Here is a 16,902-nt window from a genome sequence, read left to right as displayed (position 1 = left end):
ATTTTTTTAATTAATAACAATTTGTGCAGAATATTTAGTTACAAATTAATTGTAATGACAATTTTAAAAGAGTCAAAAATTACTAGTGGCAATTACGTAATTTTAGTAGGTTTAGAAATTAGAAGAGAAGAAGAAAACTCACTTACTAGGGTGTTATATGTCAATAATATATATATTTTTTCAAAATTTCATTTTATGCTGATATATATATATATATTTTTTATTTTTTTGTATTTAAACAATTTTTATTTAAAATATTTAAATAAAAATATAAAAAGTAAGAGTGAACAAATTAAATCTGGCTAAAAATTAAAGTGGGTCTATTTTATTTTTTTTCTCCTTAGCTTAGTTAAGATATTTTAGGTAATGTATTTTAATAAGGTATTTTGGAAATATTAATTAAAAATATTTTGGTAAATTACTGTAGTCTGCTTAACAAAAGAGTAGTTTATAGAAATATTTAATAAGATATAGGGCTTGATTTATAAATAGATGCGAAGGAAGGGTTCTAAATGCAATTTGTCCTTTTCTTCTTTTTCTTCGACCATTGCTACTTTTCGTCTTTACTCTTTAGTCGTCGTCACTCGAAGTCCCCTCACTCCCGCGTGCCCAAAAAGCTACTCCTCTTCCCTCGCAACTCCCAAGGCTCGTGAGTAGGGTTAGGGTTTCCGCCATGGACGAGAGAGCAGCACCTTAACGATTCCGTCTTCTAGGGTTTCTAATCTTCGCGATGGCGGCCACTGAGTACTCCTTTGCGATCGAGTACCACGGACCTCCCATTCTATACGAGATCCCCGAGGCGATCCCCATCGAGATCGAGCGGATCCCGATGGCGGCGGTGGCGCCGCCGTCCACCGCCGCCTCCGACACGGCGCTGCTCCTTCCTGTCGTCCATCCTCTCCCTTCTCCCGTTAAGAAGGCTACAGCCGCCGCATCTCCAACGTCCGTCATCGAGAATCATGTCGTAATGGACGGCCCCGATGGCGAGGTTTCCGGAGAGGTCTCCGGCGAGGTCGGCAGCTCCGGCTTGCTCGGCTTCTCCTCTTGCCATGAGGAGGGAATCGAAAGCTCCGGCCTTGTCGGGTCCTCTCTCCCCGGCCGGGTCTCGACCGACTCGGGGTTGAGCTCTGAGTTCGACTTCCACTCGTCTGCATCCGGATACGACGACGATGATCTCATGGCTCCGACGAAGAAAGCCCCACTGGTGACCTTCCGAGACTCTGCTAATTCAAGCGCTTCGGCTTCGCCGGGTGTTGTATTTGGTTTTGGTCATGGAAGAAGAGAGGAATCCGAGATTGGTTTAAAGAAGGGTGCTTGCCACCGATGCTTGAAAGTTAGCCGGTTCACGGAGAAAGAGGCGTGTTTGTCTTGCGACGCGAAGTACTGCAGTGGATGTGTTTTGAGGGCGATGGGCTCGATGCCGGAAGGGAGGAAATGCGTCTCTTGCATTGGGTATCCGGTTTTGGAGGCGAAGAGAAAGAGTCTGGGGAAGTGCTCGCGGTTGCTGAAGAGGTTATTGAGTTCGTTGGAGGTGGATCAGGTGATGAAGCATGAGAAGAACTGCGAGGCGAACCAATTGAGGGCGGAGGATATTTGGGTAAATGGGAAGAAGTTAACGCAGGAGGAGTTGGTGTTGTTGCAGAACTGTCCGTGTCCGCCTTCTAAGTTGAAGCCTGGATTCTATTGGTATGATAAACTCTCTGGGTTTTGGGGAAAGGTAATCTAAAATCATCCATATCCTTATGTCTTTTGTTTCATCTTATACAAAGATAAATCCATCTTTCTGGATCTTGGTTGTGAAAATTAGGAACTTTTATTTGGATATGAACATCATTGTAATTGTAGTTCTGTTATTTACCTCTTCACATAGTTAGTCATCTGTTGGCTATAATGTGGATGAAAACTTAACAGGAAGGACATAAGCCTCATAAAATTATTAGTGCACATCTGAATGTCGGGGGCACTCTCGACCAAAGAGCAAGCAATGGAAACACAGGGATCATGATAAATAATCGCGAGATTACAAAAGCTGAGCTGAAGATGCTTAAGGTCTTTGAGAATTTGATTCTTTTTTTTTGTTGCATTTTGATATAAGATAGGCAAACTTATATGTATAAGAATGTGTTTCAAACTTTCAATTGCAGTGGGCAGGAGTCCAGTGTGCAGGGCAACCTCACTTTTGGGTGAATGCTGATGGGACATATCAAGAGGAGGGCCAAAAGAATATAAAAGGACAGATTTGGGGCAAGGTGAGCTCATATTAATATGTTTTTCTTCATTGTTTTGACTCATCGAGATTTATAGCATGTCTCATACATGTCTGGCAGCCTATAATGAAACTGCTCTGCCCGGTTCTATCATTACCCTCTCCTACCAAGGCCAGAAATTCTTCTGGTGATGATGTGATTGACAACAGAGTGGTGCCGGATTATTTGGAGCGAAAAACAATCCAGAAGCTTTTGTTGGTTGGGGATGTTGGATCCGGGACGAGTACCATATTTAAGCAGGTATTCCAGAGTGCATCTTTCGAGACACATGCACACACAAATACAAGAAAGTTATGCATAAAATAGCGAAGGAAATGTGTCATATAAATGTATGGAACTGTAAATGGTTCTGTAGAACTGTTCTAGTAGATGAAGATCATTTTTGTCATACTTAGAGGAAGTTGTTAGTAGCACTATTTATACTAAAATTCAACCTAAGTGAAATTGTTGGAGCATATGAAATTCTAGCATTTTAATAGGAAGAATATTCTTCCTGGACCATAAGCTTACTCTGGATATAACTAACATTTGTGGTATTTGTTTGATGCTTGATGATAGCAATAGTATACTAAAATTCAACCTAAATGAAATAGTTGGAGCACATGAAATTCTAGCATTTTAACAAGAAGAATATTCTTCTCGGACCATAAGCTTACTTTGAATTTAGCTAACATTTGTGGTATGTTATTCGAAGCTCGATTCTTCTATGAATCTATACCCTTATTTAATCTCCATGCATTTACATTATACAACCATAATGACAACAACTTAATCTCGGTGTTGTTTCATCATCTTGATATATTATTATGTATAAAGATTTATTATTATTATTTTATTTGAGAAAAAGCCAGAAGGCCCAGTTTCATTACAAAAACAAAATAAAGTTGCTATATAATGCTAGTAACCCACATACATTATCTAAACGTCAACTAAAACATACACCACAATCAGTAATTACACCATATTTATAATTTATCCACCAACGCAGCCTATTCAACCCCAATCAAAATATCCTACCTCAAGAATCCTTCCAAAACTTTATCCTCTTTTCATTCGACAAATTTTATACTATCCCTATTTTGAAAACATTCCCAGCTTGTACTACCCTCTAGAGAGGGGAAACCCTGCAAAGCTCTTAAGATTTAAAGATTCCGTATTTATTCCTCCCGTTGTATCCTTTGGGTAATTACCTAAGTCTACATTTGATTATCCAAATTCATCAACACCCACTGCCACTTAGTTAAAAGAGCAGCAATCATCTCTTGAATTTTTTTAACTCCAGACTTCCAGACTCTTTTTTCCCACCTTCTCTTAGTTTGCTAAATGATATCCTTTAGCCTCCTCCACAGCTCCTTTCCATAGGAATCTATCCCTTATTAAATTTTTCCTGACACGGATAGGAACATTGTATATAATTATTATTGCTCAACAAAATCTTATAATGACCTCTTTCTATATTTGTCCTTTGTCGACACAATTATTATGCCCATGTTTTTTAACTTATAAGTTTTGTTATATGTAAATATATTTTTTCAACTTGTTGATTTATTGAAACCATCATCTACATATTCAACTTTTTGATACCTAATTTAAATGACCCTTTCAGGCTAAGTTCTTGTATAGAAGTATTCCTTTCTCAGAGGAAGAGCGCCAAGAAATCAAATTTATCATACATCGCAACATATACAGCTATCTAGGTATACTACTTGAAGGGCGTGAAAGGTTTGAAGAAGAGAGTTTGGCTGAGAAAAGAAAAAGACGACAACATTATCCCTTAGGCTCCGGTATGATCATCGGTTTTAAATTTTTTAATTGTTATTGTGTTTCACAACATTTTCCTTTCTAAGTCGTTATTAATATGGAAACCTCAATGAATTATAATTTGTAAGAGATGGAAAAAAATCTTTTATTGACAATTGAGCCCCTGAGGTGCTTTATCATAAAGTTTACAACAAAATTTTAAAACTCGGTATTGGGATTGGTATCGACTGTTAGAAAAAATAATACATATATGCTATATCGGCTGTATTCTAAATATTATTTAAAATGTAGAATTTTTTTAAAAAATTTATAAAAATTTATAAAAAATTATAGAAAAATAAGAAATAAAAATTAGCCACACATGAACTTTAAAAACGAAAAAAAAACTCATTCAAAACTATAATAAATTTTGGCTTGAATTAGACAAATTTTTATACTCGTAATTTATTACTGCAGAACAACATGAAGAGAGAGATCTCTCTTTACTGTTGTTCTATAGCAGTAAAAAAAGAGGAGTTAAAAAGTGGATGAGAAAGAAGGAAAAAATAGAGAAAAAATATGAGAAAAATATGAGAAAAAAAACTCATTCGAGTTTACCAAAGTGTGTGGACTAGCTAAGGGAGCTCACTGGAATGACAACCAAATGAATTCGATGAAGTGTGAGAAATAGAGAGTAAAAATTTAAAATTTAAAAAGAAATCAATTGATGACATCAATTATTGTCTCTTAGGTTAGATATATTTTAGATTCGACCTAAATCTTAAAAAAAATTAATTTCAGTCGATATTGTTGTTTTTAGCCAATATGGCCGAGACGAATCAGCCAAAACTGGCCACTATCGGCTGATACTGGCCGAAACCGGTTGATACTGGCTGAAACCGGATCGAATGGCTGATCCCGATCCACATTGATCGATTTTGGGATCCATGATTTATAGATTATTATGATGCTCTGAGAAATTTATTTATGCATGTGATTTTGACAGATAAATTTCTTAAAAGTTTATAAATAATTTTGACGAAAAAAATTATCTATAAGTTTGTAAATATGTAGTTTGGTACCTTTGTTGCAATGGTAGTTCCTAAAGGAGACTTAAAAATTAGGACATTCTTGGTGGAGTAGTTCCTGATGGAAGATTTCTTGTACAATTGTTTCTTTGGTGAGGAAATTTGAGCATCTGAGGTTTGCAATAAGTTGGAACATGGTGGCATCCATGTTGTAGGAATTTAATGATAACATGAGCTTTCACATGCACATTACTGCAATTTGTTAAGGGTAGGAGATTTCAAGGATTTCTCTTTTTCAGTTTTTCAGAACCTGTATGGTGATGTACAAACTTCTGATTGTTATTTTACAGTGTTTGTCCCTGTGCTTGTCATAGTGCTAGTCTTTCCTGCAGTTTGTCATATGTCAAACAATCAGTCCTATCTTTCCTTAGTTGAGCTAGTTCTATCAGGCTTATTGTAAATGCCAGTTCAGGTTAATAATATCAGCCGATTTTTTTAACTAATTATTTTTTGAATATAACACTTCTGTGTAACATGTTACCAACCCTGTCGTATCTTTGTTTCCTAATGCTAATTGTCATAACTCATTCTTCATTCTCTTAGGGTATGGGAACCCTACAATGTAAGGTAGTCAGTCTGATGCAAATCTAGTATGAATGCAATGTTTTGGAGAACAATCGATCCAAACAAGTTACTAAAGTAAAATATAGTAAGCAATAACTGATAAGAAGTTAATTGATTAAAAATGATCACTACTAGATGGAAGGAGAGAAAACCACTCAGGTAAGGTGGTAGCTTCCTCAACTCTCAAATAGGTACGTTGATAGTAGAAAAGCCTAAAATATGGTGTAATGAAAGAATTTAGATTTTAGGTTTATCAATAAATGGAATAGTAGTGCTTTTACTTTGAAACCATGTCTTTCTCTTCACGTCCGGGCACCCAAAGATTCTCCTTCACCACTGGAATCTTCTGGACAGCAGCAGTATCCAAGAAAAAGTAGAGATTGAAGAAGAAGAGGTTTAGAGAAAAAGTAGAAGAGATTAGAGAAAAATTTTAAGATAGAGTAGGAGAAAGGGGGGAAGAGAGAGAGAGAGGAAAAAGAAGAAGAAGAAGACCACAGAGGAGAAAGTGAGAGATCTCAAATAAATCTTGTTTCAACTTGTCCTTGTTTCTCATGCAATAACCCTTAAATAGGTTAACAACTTTAATTCTAGTTGATTCTAATAGAAACTTATTTCCTAATAGGAGTCTAATTGATCATCTTACCTAAATTGATTGACCCAATTTAGGTAATAAATTAATGTGGACATCCCCCACATATAAGCTTACCACAACTATCAATTGAGATTCTAATAAGAATTTATTTCCTAATAGGATCTTAATTAATTAAGCCTTACCTAAATTGACTAACCCAATTTAGGTAATAACTCAATACGGACATCCCCGCATATAGGCTACCATATCTGTGAATTGACTAATTCAATTGATTATTTGAATTAAAAATTAATAATTAAACCAAAATTGGACTCGAGTAATTCTATTTTGGTCAAATTGAAGATGATGCCCACATCACAGTCCCTCCTGTTGAGAATCATTCATTAAAACACTTCTTTAAACAAAAAGTAATTGCAGATTTGATCCCTTATATATAATCAGTGTGTTTATATACTAGTGTATTGAAAAGTAGATTATGTGGCTGCATTGGCGGGACGTTCCACGAGCTGCCCTGCAAATAGTGTATGCGGCTTGCTCTTGTCTGTCCAACCGCCTTGGCAGGCTTGCTGATCACCTCCGCTAGTAGTAGAACAGATCAGACTAGCTGGTTGGGTTTACTCTTATCAGTATAGTTTAAACAACTCATTCTTGCACCATTTGAGCCCTAATCCTCTTAAGCCACCTTCTCTTTTGAGTGGTGGGCGGAGGTATGCCCCCCTCCTCTCCCACTCTCACCCCCATCGGCAGCCACCCGTAGCCCTCCCTCTCTCACTCTCTCGACACATACGACCACTGCAGTCCTCCATTTTCACTGATTCTTTTTACAAATAACCACCCTACACTTCACTATGCAACATGCTTTCTCTTTTTAGTTACTATATTGTGGGTCCTAATCATTACCCATTTAATCTGCTGATTAACCTTTATCGTGTTATACATCATATATGGTTGTCATAATATTTTATATATTAAAAATGCTAGACTACATAACTGCCTGAATACCGTGGGGAACCTCTTGAAACATTGTACATAATGATTCAGTGCATATTATTTTGACTAGTTGAATTTATTCTCTTAATTGGTGCAGCGCCCCTGTATGTCTTGTCTATTTCTCTCTTAATGTTTCCAGTTCTTCTTGAAAGATATATACTATCATACTGAGCTGGTGTTACTTGAATTTACCTTTGTGATGACAAATTTATTTTCTAGTCTATCTAACCAATTTGTTACATGATGCTATATATTGGCTAGTCAATGTTTGTTGCATTTTATTGGTGCATGATATATTCCAGTGTTTTCTCCCTTATATCTAAGTTCATCTGTTATAAGGATTATGAGAAAAGCTATCCTCTGTACTTGTTAACTTCTATTGATGCATTTTTTTTGTTAATTTTCTATAGAATAGTCTGTCTAGTGTGGTTTAAAAGGAAAAGTTTGTTAATTGCAGAAAATGATGAATTAGCTGATTGTGATGAGGTCACTGAATATTCCATTGGTCCACGACTGAATGTATTCTCTGATTGGCTTCTCAAAGTCATGGCTTCTGGTGACCTTGATGCTATTTTCCCAGCTGCTACTCGTGAATATGCTCCTGTAGTCGAGGAGTTGTGGAATGACGCCGCTATTCAAGCTACATATAAACGGAGAAGTGATTTACAATTGCTTCCTAGCTCTGCCAGTTATTTCCTAGAGCGGGTAAATTGCTCTCTATCTTCCTAAGTCTTAAGCTCTCTTATATTAGATTGAGCACATAGTATCTTATTGATTATTAGTTATTACTTGATTGTTACTAGTTCTTGCTATTGTTACAGAAGTTCTATGGTAAGTAGTAACTTCCCTTTGCTTCTAGTTATATGCATTCAAGGTAACAAGAAATTATTAAATTTCAATTTGTACTTTTTCTTTGATGTTGTGAATCTTTTATTTGGCATGATGGAACCATGGTTAGCCGGATCGGCCGAACTCGATCTCGATCTAGGCCGATCTGAACTCTCTCTCTATCTCTCTTTTGCTCTTTCTTCTCTCGCTCTCTCTCTCTTTTAAGTTTCTCTTTTTCTCGCTTTATTATATGGCCATTGTTTCTTTATGGAGAGATCTAGCTCTGGCGAACTCCGACATATTCCGGTTTATAATTTTTTTTAATTTTATTTCTTTATTTTTTCTCAATTTTTTTATTTCTTCCGCTTCTTTTTTTTTTTCTTTTTCTTCATTGCACCATGGTTTTTCTTTCTTTTGTTTGGTTTTCTTCCATTTGCTTTCTTTCTAAACTCTTCTTCTTTTCACTTTTCATTGCATCATATTTTTTCTTTCTTTATTTTCTTATTTTTTATAAGTTTTCTGAATTTTTAGAAGTTTTCCTATATTTTTAAATAATATTTTGAATTTTACATAATTAAAAGGTCTGATTCGATCCAAGTGATCGATACGGTCGATATGATCGATTCAGTCGATACGTATCATTTTTTCGAAAGGTCAATCCCGATCGGGATCCCAATTTTTCGAACTTTGGATAGAACTATTAGATAACTCAAATTTTTAGGGTTTTTTTGTGTGCATATATACCTTTCAATTTTTTTTTATTTACATGTGTCTCTTTAAAATTGATATTTGTATGGAAAATTTACATATGGCACTCTGTCTTTTAATAAAATTATGGTTTACATCCTACATTTTCACTGTTTACAAATCGAGCTTTATAATTTAGTGAATATGTGCATAAAACACCATGATGTTATATCTGTTAGCTAAATTTAACTAAATATCTGAGTTTAGTTAACTATACAGAAAAGATTACGAAAATGCTTTCATCCAAGTTATACTTACCAAACTTATATTAACTCAAACCCACCCCAAATAAACTCAACCCAACTAAACCCAGCTTATACTAAGGGTATTTTAGTCATTTAGAAATAAAATCTTTCTAATTAACAGAATATTTTGATGGTGTTAGTTCAAATCTTACCTATAATGTTTTTTGTACATATTTGTTAAATTATAGAGTTCGATTTGTAAATAGAAAAAATGTAAGTTGTAAACCGCAATTTAGTTAAAAGGCAAGATGCTATATGCAAATTTTTCTATTTGTATATATATCCCTCAAAACACGATTTTTATATGTATACTCATTAAAACCCTTATTTTTTCCAAGAATACCTTTTTGGGTTAACTAACAGCTAAAAATTGAATAATTTAAATGTAAAAAGATAAAAATATCCCTATTCTAGTTTTTAAGTATTTCTCTTAGTTAAAAGATATTTTCATCTTTTTTCTATCAAATTATTCAAACTTAAAAAGTAATCAAAATGGTATCTATGCAAATAGCATATCTTTTGAGGGATATAGATGTAAATGTCAATTTTAGAGGAACATACAAGTAAATTAGAGATTTATTTAGGGTATACATGCAAAAAATACGTATTTTTTAATGGTAATATGGATGATGTTTTTAATAGAACACTGCAGTGCTTAAAGAGTGAGGCTGCTAGCTAGCTGCATTTGGTGCCACTCTTTCCAAGTAGGATGAAAATGGGAGCTACCTGGACATCTTAATATTCAACGCCAGCGGAATATTAGGCTCCTTTGAGTGGTTACATGGAAGAGGAGGTGACACTACATGCAAAACTGAAACAAATTAGTAAATTTAGTCACTTCTAATATAGACCCTGTTCATTCTATGTTGAAGGATGTCATATCCGATAACAATTAATGCATTAATAGCTCTAGATTTAAAGTTGTCATGGTCAGGTATGTGTCATATAGTGACTTAAAAAATGATGGAAAAATATCAGAAGAGAAGATATGTGTTATAAAATGCCTCAGGGGAAGTGGCTAACATGAGAAGGGTTCTCTTCGGTTAATAAAACAAGAAGCTCCTAAGAGGTGTTAACAAATTGAGCCATACATGAGCAGCTTGGCCTTTGGTGCCCAATGGCTTGGTTCTAGCTCATTTCTTTGATGGACTACCAGAGCTCTAGCTCCATGGGGAGCTCAGGTTATAAATATTTACAAGCTTCAAAAGTGATGGCTTGCATAATTAGGTTAAAGCATGTTCAATAGGTTGAAAATTTGATTGGCAAACAAGCGATACTGCATAAACACTAATTCCAACTTGATAGTTTGTGCATTTAGTCTCCAGCTTGTTACATGTACATGCACACATCCATACACCACATAAATCTATCTGAGGACACTCACGTTATATATATATAACGTGAGTGTTTGGTATTTGCTCCATTTTGCTTATTTTCATTCCTAGGTTGGATGGCTTTAGAAAATGAAAAATGCTTGATTACTCTAAAGCTGAATAGATTTAATCAGCTTCACCACATGTAAAATCTGACATTGATAATTAAACTAGAAATCATGCATACTAATCCTACTGAAAACTGTTCCAAAAGCTACCGTGGACAAGATCTCTATATAAAGTCTTGATATTTCAATATTATGAGTAATCCAAATTGCAGTATGTACTGTTTTTCTTTAGCATTGATTGATGCTTATTGTAGCCACTGTTTCAAAGCTTGGATATTGCAGATGTGATTGTGGAAATTCATGTATCTTGGGATCTTAGGTTATCATTTATTGTGTCTCACTGTCATATGTTGTATACAGTAGTTTTTAAGTCCTGCTAGTTAAACAGGTCAGGAGGCCTTTGAAATGATTAGAATTTTCTTCTGGAAAGTTTTATGCTTCCTTTTGTAGTCATATTTTGCTGAATTTTCCTTTGCAGAGAAAGTCTTATTGAAGAAAATGGCTTTTATGGAAGGCAAGGTTTTACTTTCTGAAATCAAAGACCAGGTTATCAATCTGTAAATATGAGTCCAAAAAGCCAAGTAGTAGGGAGATCCATTTTGTAGTGACTAGTGAATTGAGTATGATTCAGGGAAATACTCTGATAACAAATAGCACCCCAGATTTGAGTAATTTATGATTAACATTTTAAATTCAACCCCACCTTTCTCTGCAATTTTCATTTGACACCCTATTGTTACTTTGAGAACTGTCCTTTACTATGGTTAATTTAACTATATGGATGAAGTTCCTTAATACCCATGGGTTACTTTAGACAAGGGTATTTTAGAAATTAAGGGAAAGACAAAAAAAGGAAAGGCCAGAGTATATTTATGTATTTTAAAGTTGAACTTTGTACTTTTTATGGACCATTTTGTTGGAGATTGGTTAATTTAAGTTAACCAAGAATGCCATATGAAAATTATAGGGTTTAGGGGTCAGATTATAGATAGCTTAAATATGAGTCAATCATCACAAAATCAATAAAATGAAAGGTGTTATTTGGTACTTCCCCTAAGATGCCTTGTCTAATACCTCTATTCTCTTCATTACCCTCTTCTTTGTCTTTTCATTTCTTTTAGCCAATGATATATCTTACTTCAGTCCTCTTTCTTTGCCCACCTCCGATGTATTACTGCTCTTATACTCATATCCCTATCTTTCTTTGCCCACCTCCGAGTAAGTCCACTTTGGGCCTCAACCATCAACGGTAGCATCTATGCACCTGAGGTTGCAATAATGGTTAAGCCATGATCTTTAAATAATCAACTATCTATCCGCTAAATTGCCTTTAACTAGTAGATAGGCGTATAACTAATATTTCATGTAAATACAGTGATCTTCGTCAGTGGCTGTTTGGTGGAAGGGGGTGTAATTTCCAGGAGACTGATTGATGGGTTCTGTTTGGACATTTTGCCAGTGCTCCTTATTAACTTATGGCCTTGTTTCTAAGAAAGAAATTATGGGGCACACTTATTTCTTGTCCTTTATGGGCAATGCATTGTTTGAGTTTTCTTAGCTGATAGATGTAGAATAGCTCCTCAGGCAAATGCATTGTTTAATTTTTTTTTGCCAGCAGGTATATCTCGTGTTATACTGTTCTATCTTTATTCTTGATGGCTTGAACTTCTCAACTAGAGGTACTGTGTAAATCTTTTTCTTCTATGGAAGCAAATGGAACCTTCTACCTATGTAACCTTACATTTGTAGCTTTATATACCAAAAAAATATACTTGCTAATGAGGAGTAGATGTTGATCTATATAGTTATATTGAGAATTCTAAAGGTTTAATGTTAATTTTGATATTTTCCTTTTCAGGTTGTTGATATATCAAGAGTGGAGTATGAGCCCTCTGATAAGGATATCCTCTTTGCTGATGGAATAACTTCATCTGATGGACTGGCATGCACACAATTCTTTTTTCCCATCCTGCCTTCTGATGGACGCAGCACTGAAGATGCTGATCAGCAGGATACATTCCTAAGGTCAGTGAACTGTTTCTCAAGTGGCAATATAATATATTTTCTTGTTTGACTTGAGATAAAATGTTGCCCGACGTTTGCAACTTGTGAGTCATAGGTATTGATTGATGAGAATAATGATCTTTACAGAATAATAACATAGGGAAGACAAGAAGAATGTTGACAAGTTTCCTATCCTTTAATGTGTCCACTCTCCACCAAAACCACGAGCTTTATAAGCAGTGCCTACTGATAGGGTGCTTCCACTGACAAGCATGCATATGATTATCCCCTTGTCTGAGATGTATATACGTGGCATAATATGGAAAACTAAATGGTTCTCAATGGTCGTTTCGAAATGGGACTTCTGTTATTTGTATCTAAAATATAAAACATCATCATTCGTGTTGGTTATTGAGGAAAATAAGAACAAACAGTCATGGATTGCCATAATTTCTTGTTGAATATAATCATATGCTTGCATAAACTGCATGTGCTACAGGTATCAGCTAATTAAGCCAGATCGCAAAGGCTTAGGAGAGAATTGCAAGTGGCTGGATATGTTTGAAGATGTAACAATTGTCATTTTCTGTGTCGCCTTGAGCGACTATGATGAGTACTATGAAGATGCTAATGGAGCGAACATTAATAAGATGATTGAGAGCAGGAGGCTTTTCGAAAACATTGTCAGCCATCCTACCTTTAACCAGATGGATTTTCTTCTGATACTCAACAAATTTGATCAGCTAGAGCAGAAGATAGACACATCTCCGCTGACCTTATGCAGTTGGTTTGATGACTTCCATCCAGTGGTAAGCTGCCACCGTTCCAACAACTCCAACAGCCGAAGCCTCCACACAGGTGCAACCATAGCTCAGCAGGCATTCCATTACATTGCCGTCAAATTCAAGAGACTCTTCTCCTCTCTTACTGGTAGGAATCTGTATGTGACATCAACAAATGGACTGGACTCTGACTCTGTCGATGCGGCACTGAGGTATGCACGAGAGATTGTCAAGTGGGAGGATGAGAGGCCTGTGTTTGGATCCAGCGAGTCGATGTATAGCACCGAGCCTTTCTCTCTATCTCACTGATCGTTGTTGGCAGACAATGTTGTAAATAGCTGGTGCTTCTTATTGTATCCGTGTTGCTCCCTCAGGTTATTTTGTCTACAGTGTGTATACATTATTTGTACTAGTTGTACAGCAATATGAAAAGGAATTCTTCTCCACGAGAAGCTTTCCTTCTGCTTTCTTCTTTTTATTCATTTTATCTTTTTATTTTGTGTGTGACCAATTTGACTGCTTTCATGAGGTTTTATGGACTCAGATCAAATTGATGATTGTGTGCATAATATAATGATTGATAAATCCATTGACGTGCTTGTAGGATCTCTGTTTCATTATAATCCTAGGGATTCTCTAATTGATGATTCACATGGCACGACAATATTGGAGGGGCTTATTTAGTAATTCATGATATTTGTATATAAATTAGGTCTTTTCTAAATATATTTTACAATAAAATATTTATGTATGTATATTTTAATTTAAAATTTGGATAGATAAATCATATAAGTTATGCATTATTATTATAAATAAAAGAGCGTGATAAAGTTATTCATATTTATTAAATAAATTTTTTATTGTAGTTAATATATTTATTCACAGATTAATTATTAAATATAATTATTTGTATAAATTTATTTAAAGTGACTATTATATTTTATAATCAAATAACAAAATATAAATAAAATTATAAATAAAAAAATCTTTATGCACCAAGGAAAGAAGGCTCATATTTGGTTCCATGGATTACATACATATGTGTGTGTCAAAATAAAACAAATAACCATGCATTTATCAAAGAGATGCTAAAGGAAACAAAGCGATAGATCCGCGATCCCTATCTAATTCTAGAAGTACACTTCCCCTCATTCTAAAACCCCAAACCCTAACTACTCTATCTCTCTCCAAAATGGCTTGGCGCGGCTCGATCTCGAGATCGCTGGTCGCAACCGCGAGATCGGCTTCCTCCTCCCTCCGGTCACCTCCCGCAGCCTCTCTCCGCCGCCCTCCGCCGCTCGCCGGCCCTCGCCTCCAGCGCGGCCGCCTCTCCTTCGCCCCTCCGAGGTGAAAACCTTAGACCCGACCCATGGCCCTAAATCTAATGCTAAAGCCTACCTATTTATTGCCTTCCATCTCTTCCACTTAAAACTGTTCAAATGGCTTATATTTGCAGGCCTTTGGAGGCGTTAGGTTGCGCCTGCAGCCTCCTCCCTCTCCACAGCGCGGCGGCTCTTCCTCGCCTCACCTCGCACCTCTCGGTCAGCGCGAGAGCGTGCTGCGAGCTCTCTCAGGGTACCTTCCGTCGCACTTGTCAAGATCGCTAATTTATCTCCTCTTTGTGAGTCATATGATCAGTCTTACTGCATTAGATGTTGCTCTGGTTCGATGACTTCTTTGTAATATCATATTAGATGGCTAGAGCTAGATTCTCGTGTTGTTTCTGTTCGCGTATGTTTTAAAAATTCAAAAAATTGAGTTTGGTTGATACACGGAATTGGAATTGAGATTTGATAGGGAGAGACGGGAAAGATGGTTGACGCAAGAGACTGGACGGCGTCTGGTGGAAATCCTTTGTCTTGGAAAAGTGTAGGTTTCCTTCTTTTATTATTGTCTTTTCGCAATAAATGGTGTGGGGAGTGTAAATGTAGAGAGGAATTTCCAGAAGCTCGATAATTTGGAGAGGAAGTAAGATGGAGTAAGCGGTCTATACGAGTCTCTTGAAGAATCTCACTTCATCAATATGAATATTTATGCAAAATTGCAGATTGGATATTCTTTCTTCTTTTATACAAGTTATATCTCTATCACTCACTATCCTTTTGGCAAATTTGGCTTGAAATCAAAGACCTGGCTAACTGGTTATCCTAGTGTGAATGGTTTGAAACTTGTTTCTTTCTGTACTGACATATTGCTAGTTCTTCGATTCTACCTATTCTTCTGTATCATGTTTCAATCATCACTATGCTGATGGAATTTGAAAGGAACCATAATATTTCTGTTCAGTAGTTTGCTTTTTTGCATCTTTTCCATCGTGATATATCGGAAAATCCCATGAGAAATCCTTATTTTTTCAAAATAGGATTGAGAATTGTCAGGGGAGAATGATAAAGATGGGTGATACAAGAGAGAGGTCAACATTGCATTGAAAACAGGAGAATGTTGCTGTTTTTTGATACGTCTAAGCTTTCTCATTTCTATACTATTTTTCCAAAAGTAAGTACTTGCATGAGATATCATGCGAAGAACAAAAAAAAATGAGAAAATGGTGAACTATGTAATGAAGCAGATAAGCCTACAAGTAGGTCAGTGTGTATCTGACAAATGTATCAGAAGGGCCACATACTTAAAATTCTTTCCAATAGCTACATGGAGCTTTGTGGAGCCCTACACAACCTCAGATTGGTCAGATGCTGTCACTACTAGTTGTCTTGCCAATTTAGGGCCTTGTTTAAATTGTTAAAAAAAATATACTAATGACCTTTCAGGCTTGGTCTACAGTCTCTATCCAACTGTTGAATTTTTTTTTCAGTTAATTAGCACATTCTGGTTTTTATATGAATTGCCATTGACTTAAAGCTGCTTTAACATTTTGTTGTTGTATTTATACTTTTGTTCTTTTTCTGCAGGTACTTGAAGGTTGAAGATTGGTGATTAGTCCTTTTTCTGAAGGATTTGGAGCAGTCTTAATATGTCCATTGGAATCTTTTTAGCTTAAACATGAGCTGCAAAACTTGGAATGCCTATAGGCAGCCTGAATTCTTAAATGAAGTTTTGAGTTTTTCTCAATCAGGGACATGAGTTTCATAATAATTGTGCTCGGTAGTCTGTTGATGGAATTGTATCAGATTTGCTATTTTCCTAATTCCTGTAAAGGTCTACTCGTAATCACTGGATGTCCAGGGATAAGTTTATCTATTCGATGTTGGAAATATGCAAGCTTGTAGCTACAATCCTATTCTGTAGGAAATCTAAAGCGAGGAGGAAAATAAGTAGCCTTTTTGTAGTACTGGATGTAAATGTGGTGGTCATCAATCTGCAATCAATCTTTCCAGTTTTTGACTATCCTTATTCTTTCTAGCATCAAATATTACTTTGCTATGTTATCTTAGTCCTGACCGGTTTACTAGTAACAATTCTTTGCCTAATGCAAGACAGTCTACTGCCCGACCTTATTTGCAGTGAGGTTATCTTCAATATTTGGTGAAAGAAATCTATTTGTCGGGAATTTTTGTCCCTAGGAGCATAATTCTAGCCTCTACCTTGGATACGCAAGCAGATCAATCCTTTGAAGGAGGTCTAGAAATTAATGAATTGTTTGTGTAGTAAATGGA

At 35.8% G+C, this 16,902-nt stretch overlaps 2 protein-coding genes across 5 annotated transcripts; both read left to right on the top strand.

Annotated features, from left to right (window-relative positions):
• The first annotated feature begins 565 nt into the window (after window positions 1-565).
• Window positions 566-13,766, top strand: LOC140796145 (extra-large guanine nucleotide-binding protein 1). The gene is made up of 8 exons (XM_073149036.1): window positions 566-1,717; window positions 1,912-2,049; window positions 2,145-2,249; window positions 2,328-2,507; window positions 3,874-4,051; window positions 7,699-7,946; window positions 12,361-12,527; window positions 13,006-13,766. The coding sequence occupies exons 1-8, from the start codon at window positions 731-733 to the stop codon at window positions 13,595-13,597; spliced, it is 2,595 nt and encodes an 864-aa protein (XP_073005137.1). The 5' UTR covers window positions 566-730; the 3' UTR covers window positions 13,598-13,766.
• A 561-nt stretch (window positions 13,767-14,327) lies between these two features.
• LOC140795873 (uncharacterized) lies at window positions 14,328-16,633 on the top strand. Of its 4 annotated transcripts, XM_073148639.1 has the most exons (4): window positions 14,344-14,635; window positions 14,745-14,863; window positions 15,086-15,157; window positions 16,198-16,633. In XM_073148639.1, exons 1-3 carry the CDS (start codon window positions 14,481-14,483, stop codon window positions 15,106-15,108), a joined length of 297 nt encoding a protein of 98 aa, XP_073004740.1. In that variant the 5' UTR covers window positions 14,344-14,480; the 3' UTR covers window positions 15,109-15,157; window positions 16,198-16,633. The 4 variants fall into 4 exon arrangements, with proteins under 4 accessions (XP_073004742.1, XP_073004740.1, XP_073004739.1 ...); XM_073148641.1 differs by lacking the exon at window positions 15,086-15,157 and having other exon boundaries at window positions 14,328-14,635; XM_073148638.1 differs by lacking the exon at window positions 15,086-15,157 and having other exon boundaries at window positions 14,745-14,909.
• Window positions 16,634-16,902: the final 269 nt, after the last annotated feature.

The sequence above is a fragment of the Typha latifolia genome, chromosome 10, assembly GCF_019914945.1.
Source record: "Typha latifolia isolate L0001 chromosome 10, TyphaL0001v2, whole genome shotgun sequence".
Lineage (NCBI taxonomy): Eukaryota > Viridiplantae > Streptophyta > Magnoliopsida > Poales > Typhaceae > Typha > Typha latifolia.
The sequence above is the reverse complement of the archived record's forward strand: the minus strand, read 5'-3'. Positions and strand labels throughout refer to the sequence as shown.